The 18,151-nt window shown below is 47.1% G+C and overlaps 1 protein-coding gene across 5 annotated transcripts in view; it reads right to left on the bottom strand.

Moving 5' to 3' along the window:
• Positions 1–17,907, bottom strand: part of nfixb (nuclear factor I/Xb) — a 136,457-nt gene extending 118,550 nt beyond the window's left edge. For 4 of the 5 annotated variants that reach the window (XM_084571247.1, XM_084571250.1, XM_084571249.1 and 1 more), the window contains exon 1: positions 17,844–17,907. In XM_084571247.1, the coding sequence (XP_084427373.1) occupies positions 17,844–17,879 (36 nt within the window). In that variant the 5' untranslated portion in view covers positions 17,880–17,907. Of the gene's footprint in view, positions 1–13,511; positions 14,692–17,843 lie in introns of those variants that run through there. The other variant, XM_084571248.1, reaches the window with a different exon arrangement.
• Positions 17,908–18,151: the final 244 nt, after the last annotated feature.

Raw genomic sequence — 18,151 nt, 5'->3', positions numbered from 1 at the left:
AGTCGCTATAATAAAGTTTTCAAAAGCCTGCGCCGTGCCAGTAAGTGATGGCGGGCGGTGATGAAAGACGAGTAGTTAGGGAGGGTGAGAAAAAGCAAAACAAAGGGCAGACGTAGAAATGAATGATTGATACCAAGTTGTACTTCCAATTTTAAGATTAGCATCTGTAAACATGTAATAAATGCTTTATGACACCTAGCTGATTGTGCGTAGCCTCCAAACGTCCACCTGGACTTTTATTTTTGCTTATTTTGACGATAAAACGGTTTTGGGAGTAGGTGCTTTTGCACGTTTTACTCCCAAAATAACCTCGAACCTTGAATATATTGCAGTTATTTACATTTCCTGCACGTTACAAGAGTTTAACAACCTTCCGAGAGAGGCGTAAGCGGAATTACCGTAATGGCTTTAAAAGCGCGACGTCTCAGCTTTGAGAAAACGCATTTGTTCGCTTTCGCAATCGTAATTACGGAAACACAAAGTGCACAAAAACAACAGCAACAAATGACTAACTAAATGCATTACAACTAACTCGACTACCTAATGTTTTAGTGCGTCCCAAGTCCCATCCGTTAACACGGAGGAGGCGGAGCTTATGACCTTATACCACAGCCAGCCACCAGGGGGAGCGCCACGTGCTTTGGCATAACTTCTGAGGAGTCGTCATGACATCCATTTTTCATACAGTCTACGGGAGCAAACATTGCCGCAGAGACAGAGTAGCCTACAGCGATTAGGAGAACGGTGGAAGAGTTACGGATGTAACTTGGGTTCTATGAATGAAGTGCACAAAAACGAGCCGCTAGCAACAAAATTCGGTTGTAAAGGGTTAGCGACATTGCAGATTCCAAAACACAGGATTAGATGTTCTTTGTGCAAACACATACAAGAGTTCTTGGTGAACTGGTCAAAGAAGTTCGGGAGATATTATGTCGTGTTATAAACCTTATGTTAAACGTATAGTGCGGTAGATTTTCTTTTATTTTTACCCTTTATTAGACGTGTTTTGGAGAGTAGCTGCAACTCGACTGTTAATGCAAAGCGTGCACGTTTGCAGTCTTGAACGGACGCCATTTCACACGTGAACCATTCAAAATTAGAACGGTTTACAACGCTGAGCTCACGGCCGCGTGTCATTACGACGCAACCTTTAGACGCAATCGTGTCCTCGCCGTCACAACAACAATAAAAAAAAAAAAAAAAAAGACGGCAAGGAAAACACACATCAGGAGGAATATCAGGATGCATTAGAGCGTAATTAGCCTCAGCCGGGGCCAAACCCGATCGCGGTGAAAAATAGAAAAAGTGTGTGTGTGTGTCGGTGCATGAGGCGGTGGAAGGAGGGGAGAGAAATGAATGAGGCCTTTTCTTACAGATCAGAGCTCCTAACTATGGGATTTGGTGCTGTTGCCTTTCTCCCCCTGGAGGGAGTAATTAGGTTAGGGAGGACAACTGCCGCATTGTTTTAACAGAGGAGGGATTGTGCAGGCCAAAGTCCCACCAGCAACATGCTTCCCTCACAAACACAAAATGCCAAACGGATTCTGCGGCGCTCAACGCACGTACGCGCAGGAAGACTTCTTTTTCGGGGTTTCCTCTGTCAAGTTTCGCTCTGCGAAAAAGGCCTCAGCCCCGCGCATATCCTGTGAAATGTCAAATATAGTCCAGCGGTGTCAAATGTCCTCTCCTGTTGTTGCAGTTGTGGGATCCTGGCTCTTTTGCGGGGACTCTTTGGAGCGACTACTCTCTACTGTATCCAGAGGCTTGGCAACGCGCACCGCTCCTAACTGGTATAATATGGTTATGATGCATTTGCATTCCTTCCAATCCCCCAGGAAACACAATACGCCTATATCGTCTGTTTTAATCACGGCCCGCTTCCAGGGAAAGTAAAAGGAGAATGCAAACAGCCTCGGCCATAAAGAGGCTTTCTCAAATATACTTCGAGCTCGTTTAAATACATCCTCCGCTGATTGATAGAGAGTAAATCAAACAAATCGTGCAGGGTTGGAAGAAATAAAAAATAAAAAAGGACGTGGAATGCTCCCCAGTCTACTGTATTTACAACACAGACTATGGCCTCTTTCATTCCCGCCCATTTCCCTCTCTCTTCTCTCCCGTCCCTTCTCTTTTTTTTTTCTCTCTCTCTCTTTGTGCTTTATTTCTGTCTATAATCTTTAGGAAGCAAAAGAGGAAGAATACGACCTCTTCGAAGAAGTATTAAAAAGGAAAAAAAAACACCAAAAAAAAAAAAAAGAAGAGGAGGCCCATAATGTGCACCTCTGCATACCCGCCCACACCATCCCTATCCGCTTCCATCGTAAATCTCAACCGTCTGGCTGCAACATACACTCAATTTGTGGTCCCCATATGAGCCTTAACTCTGGTTTGGAAATGCTAGCGTTCAGGTGTGCAGATGGAGAGAGAGAGAGAGAGAGAGAGAAGGGGGGAAAAAAGAAATAATGAATAGAATAAATGTGCAGGAATTGATATGCGAGGCGAAACGGACAGGTCCATAAGGCGGCGTGAGAGTTTCTCCTTAAACCGCAGCTTGCCACAGGTGGTGGAGATGATTGCGCTTTATTCCAGATGATGACCGTAATGAGGCCAGTTTTAAGTTTCGCCCGGGCTTTTTTTTTTTTGCCTCAAGACGTCGCGGGGAGAGTGACAGCGGCTGCTAAGCCACGGAAGTAGCCACGTCTCCGTTACGGGTGGTTGCGGGCGTTCACGTCACAATAAGAGCCCCCGGCCTGCGACGGACGCGGCTAGACGTCTCGATTGTCGGGATACGTAGGTGACTCGGACGCGAGCGCGGCGGGGGAGGGGGTTTATAAACTGTAGCGGTGAGTATTTGAAGAGCAGAGGTTGTCCGTTCTCCGCGGGCTCGCCGATTAATCTGCACCATCTGCGTTTTGTATTTTAGCAGGGGGCATGAAATCCTCCTCGCCGTGGACTGAATTTTCCAGTCAAATATACAACTTTCCATGTAACGCACACTAATCCCGGAGCCATTTCTCTGAGCCTAAACAGAGCAGAAAGTTTATATCACAGGGCACGCTGCAGCTGTAGTTGGGATAGTAGTTACTGGCTGGCTGGAGCGAAAGGAGAAGCCACAAAGTTGTGTTTGAGTTTAACCCTGAGCCCTGCTTGGCCTCGGCTGCCTCTACTGCACTCTACTCTCCGCTCTTTTTTCTTTTAATTCAAAGATCTATTTGACTCTACTGCACTGGGGGTCTCACACAGCCTCGGGCCCTTAGCACCGGGCCAGCAAACACAAGTTACGAGGAGCATAGAGCGCGCACTCATACCCGACGCACACACACACACACACCGACACTTCCACGCCAACAGAGTCGGTTAATAACACACAAACTCCCGCCCTCCAGCTCTGTTTGCTCACAGCTGCCAGGCCTCCTCGGAGTTCATCTGAGGTAAAGATATGTTATATTATGCAACCGAGTATAGATTTTCCACCCTTGGCCGTGTGCCAGCTTCCTGCTCCGAAGAGCGAGCTCTGGTGCTTTGTTCCCTGGGGTGACAGCTATTCCTTGCCGGACGGGGTGGCCGAATTAGATACACAGACAGAAACACGGGGAAGGTAACAGGAGGAAATGAAAGGGAACGCAAGATAGGAGTCAGAAAGAAAGCAAAGAACGAGGAATGAGGGAAACAAAAGCACGACGCTTTGTCAACCTCGGATAGTAATTCTTTGTCTGCGTCTTAAAATCCTCCTTCCCCCTTTCTACTCTGTCTTTTTTCCCCGGCTCTTGAAATCAGGTCACAACTGTTTTCATTACTGTTTGACTTGCGGGTTCATAAGCCTCCGAGCGTCAACGTTCCTCCACCCACCCCCAAGACAGGAAAAGATTTTCCCTCCAACATTAACCCAATAAATGCCCGATATTAAGGCCAATCACAACTCTGAAACCAGGTTCCCGTGGAAAAGGGGAAGAGAAGCAGATCTCAAATTCTCGACGCTAAGCTAGAGTCACGGACCGCTGCATAATCCTATCTGCTAAATGGCTGAAGTGAATTACGCTCATGCATGGTCACCGGATCAGCCTACCTAGGACTGCTCTGCCGCCGCTGGAGCATGAGGTAATGCGGCGCGGTGATGAAAGGAAGCCTCGGGAAATTTGCGGTACAATCAGCCGAGCCAATCAATGCCTCTTTATCCCTCCTCTGCTCAGAGGAAAGCCAAAGAAGCAGAGAAAAAGATGATGAAGGCTATGACATAATGCAGTGGCGTCACCGCGCGATGTCATTCCACCATTACCGCCGCCGCCGCCGCCTCCTCTCGATTAACCGGGCCTAGATGAAGTCTTTGTCCTCCGTGTAGCTACAAGTGATTGCAATTACGTCCCCCAGGCTTCGCCAGGTGTGCAGACGCGTCTCATTTGCACGGTAATAAATTCATGTATGGAAAGGAACACAAGAAGCGCCATAAATTAATTGCTGAATGTGTGTGTTGCCGACTTCCTATAATAACTTGTCGCTTGGGGGTACTTCCGCAGTTGCGATGAGACGCACGCAAAGAATGTAGATTAATATATATATATATATCCACATATCAAGTCAGTGGTAACCCTAGATTACCGCTACAGTCCGGGAGTGGCACATGTAAATGAACGCCCACTATAATCAAGACCTTGTCAAGCGAGTTCACACTATGCTAATTATCTGTGCGTTTGTCAGGGCAATTGTTAAACCTCACGATATGGCATCCTGTTTCTATAGCAACAAATGACTAACTAAAAGCATTTTAACTAACTCAATAACTATCTAAAATTACAGAAACCATCTTCAAAAAAATGTATTTGACGTCTAGTTTAGTGTTTTAGTTCGGCCCATCCGCTAACATGGAGGAGGTGGAGCTTATGACCTATAACGCAGCCAGCCACCGGGGGACCTCCACATGCTTTGGCGTAACTTTTGAGGAGCCGTCATGGCGTCCATTTTTCATACAGTCTACGGGAGCAACCATTGCCGCGGAGACGGAGCAGCCTACAGCGACTAGGAGAGCGGCGGAAGAGTTACGGATGTAACTTGGGTTCTATGAATGAAGTGCAGGAAAAAACGAGCCGTTGGCAAAAATTTCGGTTGTAAAGGGTTAACGACATTTCAGATTCCAAAACACAGATGTTCTTTGTGCAAACACGTACAAGAGTGTTATAAACCTTCTGTTAAACGTATAATGCGGTACATTTTTATTAGACGTGTTCTGGAGAGTAGCTGCAACTCCAGCTCTTTTTGAACTACTTGTCACTGACTGTTAAAGCAAAGCGTGCACTCTTGCAGTCTTGAATGGACGCCATTTTACAAGGTTTACAGTTATAATAACTTTTGAGGAGCTGTCATGGCGTCCATTTTTCATACAGTCTATGGGAGCAACCATTGCCGCCGAGACGGAGTAGCCTCAAGCAACTAGGAGTTACGGATGTAACTTGGGTTCTATGAATCCGACGTCTCTGGACGTCAGGAAGGACAAAACAGAAGCCGAGCAATTTTCAAAACAACTTTGTAATGATCCAAATAAAAAACAAGTTTGGCATTCAGATGAAGGTTTGCAGAGAAACAAATACGGATTCGCTCTGCTTTTCATCGTCAAAGAGCGCCGAAAGACGACAAGGGACTTCAGCTATGGCTACAGTCCAGCTAGTTAAAGTCACAGATGAGGCCGATATAGCAACAGATACATAAAAGTTAAAACAAAATGGACATTTACTGGACAAATGATTGAAATAAATAGACAAAGGAACAAATAAACATCTGGAAAAGGCTTCACTTTATGGATAAATGTTGAAATAATTAACTTAAGCTCATAGATTAACCACTGAAATACTGTAGATGGCTAAGAATAACGGATAAAGTGTTCAAATACTGAAGCTAAAGCAAATAGATGAATGTCTAAATACTAAATAAATGGTTTAAATAGTTAGCTAAGGATACAGCCAATAAAGTGTTGATATAGTTAGATAGGAACTTGAGAAAATATGCTTATAATCAAAGGTGATAAATAACCATTTCAGCTCAGTTTCAGTTACGTTCAGTACCGTACTTGGATAAGGGCATGTGGATACTACAGTTCATTTGACAGGACTGTAGAAGTACTCCAGACAAAGAAGATTAAGAACCACTGTCCTCTCTACTGCATTAAGTGCGTACAGTGTCTTCTGCTCCAACACATTCATTAGGGTGTGAGTTTTTTTTTTTCTCTCTTCCAGAAGGAATGCACACCTGTGCTTCATGTGCGTTAATTGTGCGCAGGTGCGTTATGCATGAGGCCCCAACAAACCCTAGCTTGTAACACTCAGTCAGAACTCGACTGAAACAGGCGAACCGCGCCGCACGAGGAGAGGCGGTTTGTTTCTGAATGGGTTCGCCGAACGAGGCTGGAGCTCCTATCGCACTGTTGATAAAGCCGCGTTTTTGTGTGAATGCCCACATCTGCCATTTTTCAATTCTTTATTTTTGGAGAGTGCGTGACTGAATCGAGATGGAAAGTCTGCACAGGGAGGCTGCAGTCGAAACGCACCGGGAGGGAGAACGGTGCTCAGATTTCATCCAGATTAATCTGGAAGCTTTGTAATGAGGGGTCTACTGTATATATTTAGCCGGTGCAGTGAGGATGTAGGTCAGACAGGGAGGCAGGACAGGCCAAACAACATGCCCAGATTGCCCACACTGGAGTGACCTTGAGTGGGCCCGTCGATGATCCGCAACAACAACCCTCTATCTATTCCCGTCGACCTGTGACAGACTCAGACGAGCGCTCCCGGCCCCGCGAGCTCGAGCCCTCGGGGTTCCTCGGGCCTCTTTAAGGAAACTTGTTGATTAATAAGAAAGAGCGGAGGATGACTCGCTCGTCGAACGTGTGTTGATCCTGGCACTCGCTCAGATTTGCTCGACGCGAGAACAAAGCACGCTCAGAGAGACGTTTCTCAGGCTCGTCCTCGGCGGCTCCAGACACGAAACAAAGCTAAACCAAACACGGGGCGGAAAATGCGCCGCGTCTTTTCCCGCCGAGCCCTCGGCAGCGCGACTTTATTAAGTTCAATCCTTCACGGCGCTGACAGCTCTGGCTGCCGGAGTCGTTATTATAGTAGCTGCAGAGTAAATAAATAAATAAATAACCGATGCGTGGATCTCAAATTAATTTGCAGACGTGAATTTACATATAACAGATAACATCAGATTAAGACACTCGAAAACGGCGTCTTGCCTATTGTTGCCTGGATGTCACTTGCAGCTTCACCGTGCAGGATAATGAACGCTTTTTTAAATCTGATTTTGAGCCTCGGGAAGTCGACGCCACTTGAGCTTGAAGGAGCGGTTTTCGACAAAGTGTCTTCAAACATCTCTGGGTGGCGTGTTTGACTGCGACGGACTTCGTCAAACCCAGAACGAGGCGCCACTTTGCACCTCAAAGGTTTCACCCACTCCAGAGTAAGGCAGCTGTGACGGAAATCCATTCAAAGCAAACCCCAAATCCATAAAGGAGGAGGAGGAGGAGGGCGAGGGGGGGGGGGCGAAAGAGGAAACATAAGTGTCTCGTGGTGTATCTGTGTAAACTCGAGCCGCCACACCCTTTCTCGTACGGACACACACATTTCTCTTTCATTCACCGCCACGTGCGCCACCTTCACCAAACACCTCTCAGCCTCAACCGCCCCGTCAGGTTGCCCGCCGCAGCGCTGCAGGTAACCACACAATGGCAGCGCTGTTATTCTGATTTACGACAGCGCTCTCAAACACTCGCCATCTCTTCCTTTTGTGCTCGCCGTTCGTTCCGGGCCTCCCTGCTCTGTCGCCGCCGCCGCCCCCCCCCCCCTCTTCTTCTTCCCTTTTTCTCATATTGTGCACTAAGTATTTCGTGTTCCTCTGTATGTTTTAGCTCAATTATGTAATTTAGCACCAGTGTGTGTGCCGCCATGGCAACGGCACAACATATCGGCGGCCGCAGAGCCGCACTTTGGGGCCCACGGGCGCTGCCGGGGTCGTGCCAGAGACTAATCCGTGCCAGAGGTGACATGAGCGAAAGGGAAAAGCGAGCGAGGCGGGCGGAGACGACATGACACACGCATGCACAAAAAAAAAAAAGAAGCAGACATGTGCGCACACCAGCATATTCGTCGCCCCCCCCACCACCACCCCTCCCCAACTCTTCGCCTTCCTCTTAAAACATGAGCGCACACACTGGATATCCTCCCATTCTTCTTGGCTGGAGCCTCCCATGGCAATAGCAGTAGGAATCCATTCTCCACGGATGCTGGGACAGCTGTGCCGATATTGAATGAGACACAGTTGGTTCTGCCTCTCTCTCTCTCTCTCTCTCTCTCTCTCTCTGTCTCTCTCTCTCTCTGCATGCGGCTCGAGATAAAAACTACATGCTACTTAATTCAAATCTACATCGCCCGCTGCCAAAAAAATGCACCCCGGCTCATCTCTCGTCTTTGTCCCCGCCGCCGCCGCCACCAAAGAGAGCGGCGAATTTCTTTGCGAAAAAAAGCGAAATAAATAAATTGAAATTGCCGTAAATTCTGCCACTGCTGACGCACGGTGCCCCCCCCCCCCCCCCCCCCCAAGTCACCGGCTGACAATAAACAGAAAATTTATGAGTGACAAAGACATTAATCACAGAAACCTTTCATAAGCCTCTTAGAAATACAACATGTACTCAGAATGGAAATGATCTGCAACTTGCTACCAGTGTAGAAAGCCGACATTCGAAGCCCTGAACTCGCCGACGGAGGCGAGGCACCTTGATACCGCCGCCGCCGCAAATGAGCCGAGCAAAAGAGCGTGTTTAATATTTTTCCATCTTATCGCGGCGGCTTTTGCAGATGGATTGGTCTGTAACTTGCCCGAGAGGTCTAAATGGAACACGGCGTCCCGCGCAGAGGCAGGCGTTTGACCTTACGACCTCCCGGTGTCCCGCGAAGAGGAGCGGCACGGCCAGTCGCGCGCTCCGATTGCACGTGCGCGCGCACACACAACTCGGTTTGCAACAGAGCACAATGGACGAGCCCCACCTGCCAATCAAACGGTTCTGTCTGGACGCCAACAGCAAAGTGCCTTACTGGCCCAATGTCACTTTCCTGCACAAATATCCGAGTTAACCGAGTTATGCTAAGGCCGTATATGCAGAATTGGGACGATAAACGGAACCAGAACCCGCAGTGATATCATCCTCAACCGAGTTTGGGGCCGAGGTGAACCCACGATGAGGGCTTTGGACCGAAGACTCGCAACCCAACAGAAAGACATGCGACGGCACCTTCGGGTTTGCATTTCCTGCGCGCACGCATGTGTCTTTAATTCCGAAAAATCCAACATTTTTTCTGTTTATTCAGACTGCGGTTCCATCAGATTTTAATCCTCCGAACAGCTGTTCCAACTCATTTTCCAGGCCATGGGAAGAGACAGGGAGACAGCAGGAAGGGAGGGAGGGGAGGGAGGGGAGGGGAGTGAGGGGAGGGGTGTAAGGGATGGGGATGCGGGGTCCGGCAAAAATATGTCTCAAAGTCCGGCGACTATTGATTACACGAACTTAATCAGATTTTCACATAAAACAAACGAGCTCATGCTTTTCCACCGCCGCTCTCTAAACGGCGCTTTGATATTTTCAGTGAAAACACGGCGCTCCGATAAGGCGAGATAACGGCCGGCGGTGACGTAAGAAAAATATAATACATCCTCCTGGAGAAACATATAGCGCTGATAGAGGAGGAGGAGGAGGAGGACGAGGAAGGGGGAGGGGAGCGCGGTAAGTCACGGAGCCGAGACTGTGACCTCGAGGAACTTCTTGACCGTTTGTAAAAATAGACCAGGGTGAAAAATTTTTCTTTCATGGGGTCCTTTAAAGTCAACAAATTTTTTGATAATTAGCCTAAACAGATAAGAAGTTGATGCTTAATGAAGGAGGGAAGACACTTTACCATGCATGAGGACACATTTTTTAACGTTTACGAAGTCACGTAGGATCTGATTTTTACATGCAAACATTAAAAAGACAAAAAAATAATACATAAAATTTTTTTCAAAAAGTGTTGGAGCTGCAGCCATTTTTGTTCGTTTTACGCGGGGGTAAAATATGGCTTTCCAAAAAAAAATTGCACTTTTTGCGCAAAAAACTACAAAACCCTGCTTTTCCTGCACGTTAGTCCAGGTTTGCATGCCCTGCAGGAATATCACCAAAAAGAAAAAAAAACAAAAAAACACTCAATATGGAATATGTTTTTTTTTTTTTTTTTTTTAAAAAGAAGAAGAAGAAGAAGAAAACACATACACCTAATGCTGAATAAATATGGACTAAACAGGACTTACCACTAAGGCATTGTTTAGAAGGTGAGTAGGGTAATACTTTAGTGTCGAGAGGGTGTTAAGAGGCGAGGAGAGCAGGGGTCAGCGTCCAGGCGGGCATAGGGATAGGGAGGGGAGGGGAGTGGGGGGAAGTGGGGTGGGGTGGCAGAGGGAAGGAATAAGTTAAAACGTCGCACCAAGAGAAAACAGTCTGAGATGACAACATTAAAAAAAAAAAAGAAAGAATGATAAAAATCTGAACACATTTACAAAAAGCAGTGAAACAGTGTGTTTGGTTCTGAAGGTGCAGGAGACGGGGGAGGGGTAGGGGGCAGCGGGGGAGGGGAGGGCGCTTTAGTGTTTGGAGGTGGGGGGAAAGCGATAAAAAAAGTTATAAAATTTTGTAATTATGATAAAAATTTGGGCGTAAATGTGGCTTTCAATGCACGGGGAAGTAAAAATAACAGGAGCTGAATGCATTTATTAAAAACATATTTAAATACGTGTATATATATAAATATATATATATGTGTGTGTGTGTAAAGATATTTTGTCATCCCTAACACTAAATGCCTCACAGCCAACACACACACACACACACACACTCCTCTCCGTCTCTTGCGTCCGCCTCGTCCCGAGCTTCTGTCTTCTTTCTTTTTGAATCACAGTTAATAATTCATTCAATTGTTTACAATTGTTGCCGCATCCGAGGTCCAAGCTCCGTTTTTAAATTATTAACAGCAATTGAATAAACAAAATGTGCCTTCCCGTCTGCAGACGGAGCTGCAAGGGAATGCTGGTGGATGTGTGTGTGTGTGTGTGGGAGTGTGTGTGTGTGTCAGAGTGTTTTTTTTTTTTTTGCACGCAGACAAGATGTAAAAAAATAAATAAAAAATTTTGAAAATGACAAGAAACGCTGCATTCATGCCTCGAGCAGAGCGGAGCGGGCTTCTGTCCTTCTTTTTTTAATCCCGGTTAATGACACACTGCAAGTTAGCATTATGTGAAACATGTGCGCTGCATTTACTTCTGCATGAGCTTCTGGTGCCGCTTAAATTGAGGAGGGGAGGGGGGTTTATGTAGGTAAATAAATGCTCATTTTGTTAAAGGATTATCTGCTGGGAAATATTTGTTTTTGCAGAAAACGTCTGCACAGATTAAAAAAAGAAAAAAAGAATAAAGAAAGGCCTGTCTTTGCATCTTAGAGCAAATCATGATCTTTAGGACGTGTGTGTGTGTCTATATTCTCTCCCCCTCTTGAGTCTTTGAAGTTAACGCACTATTAGTTCTTTCTATAAAATGAAGAATTAAAAGGGGAAATTAATCATCTCTCTCTCTTTCTTTTTTCTGGTGTCAACGCGAGGCCGAGGCGTTACGATCCGAGCTGCTGATGTTTCTGAATGGAAACCAGACTTGGTGCCCGCAACGAGAGGAGCCCAGAACATCCTCTCCGCCTCTGGTAGCAGAGCCGTCGCGTGAGCGTTGTGATGGGAGGAAAAACCTCCTTTTAATAAAAAAATAAATAAAATAAATTACACATGAAACGCAGAGGCCTGGCAGTCGACTGTCAGGGATAAACAAGCAAGAGAGCGCTTTATGGGAGTCCCAGCTTAACGTGGTAATGGCTGGATGCTAAACGGTAAATGAAGGATATAGGATCAGTTTTAATTAAGGATTTCATTTGTAATTTGGGAAACACACGGAGGCGTAGCGATAAAGTGTTAAAGGTGCTTTTAGAGCCTGAGAGGGAGGATGCTGAAGCTAAACTAAAAAAGCTCCTCCGCTGATCCGAAAACCTCAACTTCTCCTCAAAGCAAAGATTTGAGGAGAAACGTGAAGCGACGTGGCGCAGGGACGCGATCAGTTCCTACAAGTGAGGCGTGGGGGGGAGATATATATATATATATATATATATATATATATACAAGGAAGGAGGCACAGCCGGTGTGAGATAAACCTGTTAAAAATCTAACTTTTTTGTCAGAGCTCACACACACACACACACAGGCAGGAGGACGACTCGCTTCAAGCTCAGACGCACCAGATCACGTCCTTTCACAGAAACAGAAACAACAACAAGAGCAGGTTTAGTCAAATGTGACATACGTTTAAATAAGAGAAGAGCAGGAGTTTGTGCTTTTATTTTGGCGGCGCTTCTGTTCTTATTAAAACGTGACGGGGAGCTGTTTTAGTTTCTTTTTAAATATTAAATTCGCACAATTTCACAACCGTATTTATTTCCTTTTTTCTTTTTTAAAGAAAGAAAATAAAAAGAAAACATCTCTTATTATAAAAACTGCACATGTGCACACGTGTTGCATTCAAGTGCAAAAAAACTTGGTGGTACAGCTCATGCATGCAGAACTCCAGAAAATAAATAAATAAATAAATAAATAAATCTCAGAAGATGCGTGCAGGGTGTTCTACTGTTCTTATGACTGCACACACACACACACACGCACACACACACACACACACACATAGAAGGGCGCACACTAGCTCCAGCTCCTCGCTCCTCCCGGCCTCCGTCCCACATGAAAGCGGCCCCAGAGGCGGCGGAGTGCGCCCCGCTCACACTCCACCTCTCCCCGGGTAAAACAGCGACCAAAAAAAAAAAGCCCCACGGCCCCGACGACACTCGGAGAAACCTTTGGTAATATTTAACTCCCGTCTTTCTCTCTTGTCATTTTGTCCACCACCTCCCCCCTTCCTCTTCTTCCTCTTCTTCTTCTTCTTTTTTTTTTTTTTTTAAATATGAAATACATTTCGGGAGAAGCGCCATTTTCTCTCCTAAAAACCATGTGCGATGGAAACGCGCAAGAAAAAGTTTAACCTCTTCCCCTCCCCTCCCTCCTCCTCCCTCCTCCTCCTCGCAGGAGCGTGTGTGCGTGCGTGCGTGCGCTCGTGAGTGCGCAGGAGGAGGAGGAGGGGGGGTGAAAAAGACGCGCGACAAGACGGGAGACGGGACGAGCGTGGCGGAGAGAACTTGAACCGAGCCCCCGAGTGACAAGGAAAAAAAAAAAAAAAGACAAGTGAACGCAACTCGCGAAACGCACGAGAAATAAGAGAGAGGAGGAGAAGAAGAACAGCGACGCGGTAATAAATAATAAAAAAAAAGAGGAGAAAGAAAGAAAAAGAAAGACAGAAAGACCCCGGCGTCAAGAATACAGAAGTCAACCAGAACAATGAAATAAGAGAAGGCAGTTTACCTGTGTCAAGCAGTACGGGGAGTACATGGTTATTTTTAGAAAGGAGACTTGGAGAGCTTATTTAAGTTGGATGGAAGCTCGGTATTGTGCCGCATTGCAATCGCTCGCCGTCCTGTTTCTCTCACTCCATGCTGCTGCAGCTTACAGTAACCCCGCCTAGAGAGTGAAAGCTTGCACAAACTTTCAGGGAAAAAACTTTAGTCTCCCTCCCCTCTCTCCTCTCTCCTCTCTCTGCTCGGCTTTTTCTTTTTTTCTTCTTCTTCTTCTTCTTTTTTTTTTTTTTTAATCGCTCCCCTCTTTGTCTCTCCATTTTAAAATCCACCTAGGTGTTATTAAAGGAACTTTTCGGGATTTAGAAACCTCCTTTTTCTCTTTTTTTTTAAATTTTTTATTTAAATTTTGAAAAACATTTTACGGTTCTCCCGAGCCTCAAAAATGTTTTTGAATTTTTTTTTTTACGCTCCAGTTGCGTTCGCTGACCCGTGCCACGCCACGTTTATTTTGCGCAACTAATAATAATCGGGAGGGGGGGGTGCAGCAGCGAGATGAGAGAGAGAGAGGGAGGGCACGCGAACGCATCACCAGGAAATACAAAAGACTTGTGCAAACTTGCGAGGAGGCCTCCGACTGACAGAATGCACTCATTCGCCAAAACATTAGGTACACTCCTGGAAGCTAAATCTAAACTCAAAGAGAGGTGGCAAGTTTTGTGGAAGAGGTGTGTGTGTTTGTTGTCGATATAATAGAAACGCAGACCGCAGCCTCCAAAACGCAAAAGCACGGGTTCACGGGATCAACAGCTCCGTTGTTCTTTTAAACAAATGCCGAGCGCCCGCAACCCGCAAAGTTTACTGCAGGACCGGAACGCGTTTGTTTTCCCTAGCGTGCCTAATGAACTGGCACGTGAGCGCGCCCCCTATTAATAATGCACGTCAGGTTTGCGAAACTTTGTCGAGGCCTTTTTTTTTTTTTTTAAAAAAGAATAAGTTTGCACAGTGGATGAAATACTTTAATCCGTTTGCAGGCGTTCGTATCGATGCGTCATCTCATCACGGCCGCGGAGCTAAGTCTATTTATTTACTGAACCATACTTGACCCAGTCTGGAACCCACAACTGTAGCTTAAAAAGCCAGTGAAGTGAGTCCAAGCCAAACAGCTCACTGCAGCGTTCACTATGAAGTAGCAAACTAGCAAACGGCTGAAGACAGACGTATAATCACAGCCCGCCAGCGGTATCAAAATACTAAAACCGGCGGCGCATCTCCCGCGTCTCAGGAGAAGCGAGCGACGCGCATGAAGGCTTGGACCCTAACGTGGTGGTACGGCGGGGGGGTTCTGGGGCGGGAGTCATTGTAAAGAAGCGGAGCTGGAAAATTTTCTGGGCCTGCCCGACGTCGGGAGTCCCGCAGATTTATGAGGCCTACTGCTCGGGTGCATTTTCTCGCCGCAAGCCTCCGCGCGGGGCCGAAACAAAGGAGATCTGGGCTCAATGTGGCCAATTACTGCACCATGCGGCCGCGGCGTGCGCGCCACCGAGCCAGAGAGCCAGAGAGCCCGGGGAGGCAGGGAGGGAGAAAGTGTGCGGTCAGGAGCGAACGCTGCAAAACCTCCCGTACCTCGCCGCCGTGCTGGGTTATAAGAGCGGGCATTCCTTTCTCTGAACATGATACATGACTAATATGAAACACACAAGACACACCCTGCAGCACACACACACACACACTCGCTCGCACACCTTTCGGTTCAGGTGAGTTAACCTCATAAGCGCAGGCTGCAACTTTTGAGGGATTTTCTTTGTTTCCAGCTCCGCCATTAAAAAAAGTGCAAAAGGTTACAGGCGACCAGAAACCTCTCCTTTATAGAGTTGCATGCAACACGAGCGCTCCTCTGCCGTGGCTCCTTAAATGAGCCACACATTTTGTGGTCTGTGTGAGTAAATCTCTCATTAAGTAACACATGGTAGAGCCATATGCCACGGTTGGTGGGTCTGCTGCGGCTCAGCTTTTTCACACGCTCCGAATATACATATTTACCACTGCTCCAGAGTGGCCAGCGCCGTAATGACTTCACCCAGCGGCTCGGCGCTCAAATTTTGGGCGGCCGCGTCCGAGCCGGGGGGGCTTTCGTTTTAGGGAGGCGGCGGCGGCGGTTGTCGTCGTCGTCGTCGGAGGCCTCGAGGCCGCTACGTCAACGGCGCTTTCGTGCGGAGCAGGTTACTCGAGGGTGAAACGAGGGATTCGACTGATCGCCGCTGATACCGCACCTGTCTGAGGAGACGGGGATGCGGCAGGAGGCAGATAAGTGCGAGCGTGGTCGAGCAGATGTCGGCTCCGGCACCGTTTACGTGCAAGCGCAGTTGCAAAAAGGGGGGGGGGGGGGCTTTGCTTAAACTAGCGGCTCCCCGCAACCTTGGGAGAATTCGTCGAAATCTCCCTTCCGACCGAGACATGTTTGTAATTTGTGTCCTCAAAATCTCCTGGCTTAAGGAAAAACAAGTGCCGTGAGAGTATTTCCACTCTTTCCCAATATAAATCAGTTTGTTTCGAGTGTTTTCTGCTGCCAGCCTCCTTCCTCTACTTCTTCTTCTTCTTCTTCTTCTTCTTACGTCTCGCTTCAGTTGATTTCTTTTGGAAACTTGCTCAAATTTACTGCCCTAGACTTCTCAAAGGGATAGTTTGGTTTCTTTGAAGTCAGGGTTGTATAAGGTACTTATCCATGGGCATGTTCAGTGGCGCTTCGGTGCACGACCCCAGCTCGGAGAACCAGACAGGAGCAGCCGAGACGCAGGCTAAAACAACTGGATTTGTGTAATTGCTTGAAGGCATCTGTGCAGCTTCTTCAGCTCAAACTACTTGGATAAGCGGTCTTCAAGAAACCCCTACAAGTCCAGTTGCTTTAGTTTCATCTCGTCTCTTGGATGCACCTCGACCTGGATGACCGAGAACCTTCTCAGACGGTGAAGAACCACCGCTTCGAGAACTAAAACAAGGCCCGGCGAAAATGCTTACACCTTCTGAGCTCGTTATTTTTGCCAGACTACATTCTTTTTACCTCGCGAAATACGGAGGGTGGGGGGTTGGGCGGGGGGTTCTGGTTTACTTCTGTCTCCATGAGTTAGTTCGGTTTGTGTGCAGCTTTAGCATTTTAAGATCCCGCATTAAAGTCTTAAAGCAGCAAAGGCACTAAGACGTAGAGCAGCGACTCCAGCGATCTGCAAAAAGTAAAATTGCAGCTTTTTTCAATGGAGTCTGGTGGCGTCGAGGAGCGCGGGGGCAACGTTGTCGGTTCCTCGTCAATAAAATCCACCTGAATGCAAGGTGGAGCGGTTATATTAATTTTTTTAAAGGCGTTTTAAACCCACGGCGGTTCATTGCTCCGAATCAGAGGCGTGCCAAACTCCCATCTAAGATAAGCGCCTCGTAAAAAAAAACACCGCGAAACAAAACGACCTATCCCTTTAAGTCTTCATCTGGAGAGGGTCAAAGGTCGGAATGGTTGCAAACAATTTGCGCAAGGAACGTCCCGACATCGGAAGAAGGGGATTATGACGCGCTCCGGACGGCAGCAGACCTCCTGGTGAGAAGCTGGACGTGGACACCGTGGATGTTCTTGAACCTGCTGCCCCCGCAATCCAATACAACCCTCCACCTCCTCCACCACCTCCTCCTCCACCAAAACTCTCCTGTACCGGCCCGTACGACTCAATTACCGCCATAATGGTTCATTCCCGTACCCCGAGACACACGATACCGCAGCAGCAACCCAGATTCTCTTTGAGAGACTTGGCGTACGCCTTAACTCCGGGGGAAACAAAGACCGTAGCCTAGAAAAACCGGCTCCCACCTCATTAACAATCGCAGTCGTCCACAGAACCACCTCCACCCTCCTCCCCATCTCCTCTGATTTCATTCTATATCGCGCCGATCATCCGGGGCGGACTTTTCTTTTCTTGCAAAAGCCGTCGACTTTCTTTAACGCCGCGCTCCTTTTCCGGGGGTTTTACACAAGCGGGCGCGCTGCACATTATCGTCGTAATTTCCACTCCCATGGGGCGAGGGCGCTTCGGTGGAGTTGCAAAGGCCCCGTTTTCTTTTTCTCTTTTCTTTCTTGCCTTCCCCCCCTACTTTCTTAAACGTGCGTGTGGAAATAATAATTGTAATGGTTTGCAGCTGAGTAGAGGGAGCTGTGAATGACATTATGATTGTGGTGCAATTACCAAGAGCATGAAAACAGACTGTCAGTCATGGTAATGAGCAATGACTTCAATAACACATTTAATACCAACACATGAAAAAATAAAAATAAATAATAATAATAATAGAAGATGCATACCCTGTATGAATCTGATACTACAAAGCATTCAGGCATCCCAGGACCTCTGGAGGGTTCTTCGTTCAACAGAAAGGTTTCGGTTGCCTGGAAATGTAACACAACAGTCGTTAATTTATCGGCCGACACTGTATTTTTCGGGGGCGAGGGGAATTTAAAACACTGAGGGAAAAGCCGGTGGCAAAGCCGCAAAAAGCAGATTTTGCATGTTAAAATCCTCCTCATCCTGCAGCTTGACCTATTTAAAAAAAAATCATCCTCAAGTCCCAGCGCCGGATAACCGACGGCCTCTCCCGTCTTTACATTGGAAA

The sequence above is a fragment of the Chelon labrosus genome, assembly GCF_963514085.1.
Source record: "Chelon labrosus genome assembly, chromosome: 21".
NCBI classification, from domain to species: Eukaryota; Metazoa; Chordata; class Actinopteri; order Mugiliformes; family Mugilidae; genus Chelon; species Chelon labrosus.
Note: the sequence above shows the minus strand (reverse complement) of the source record. Positions and strands in the feature narration are given on the sequence as shown.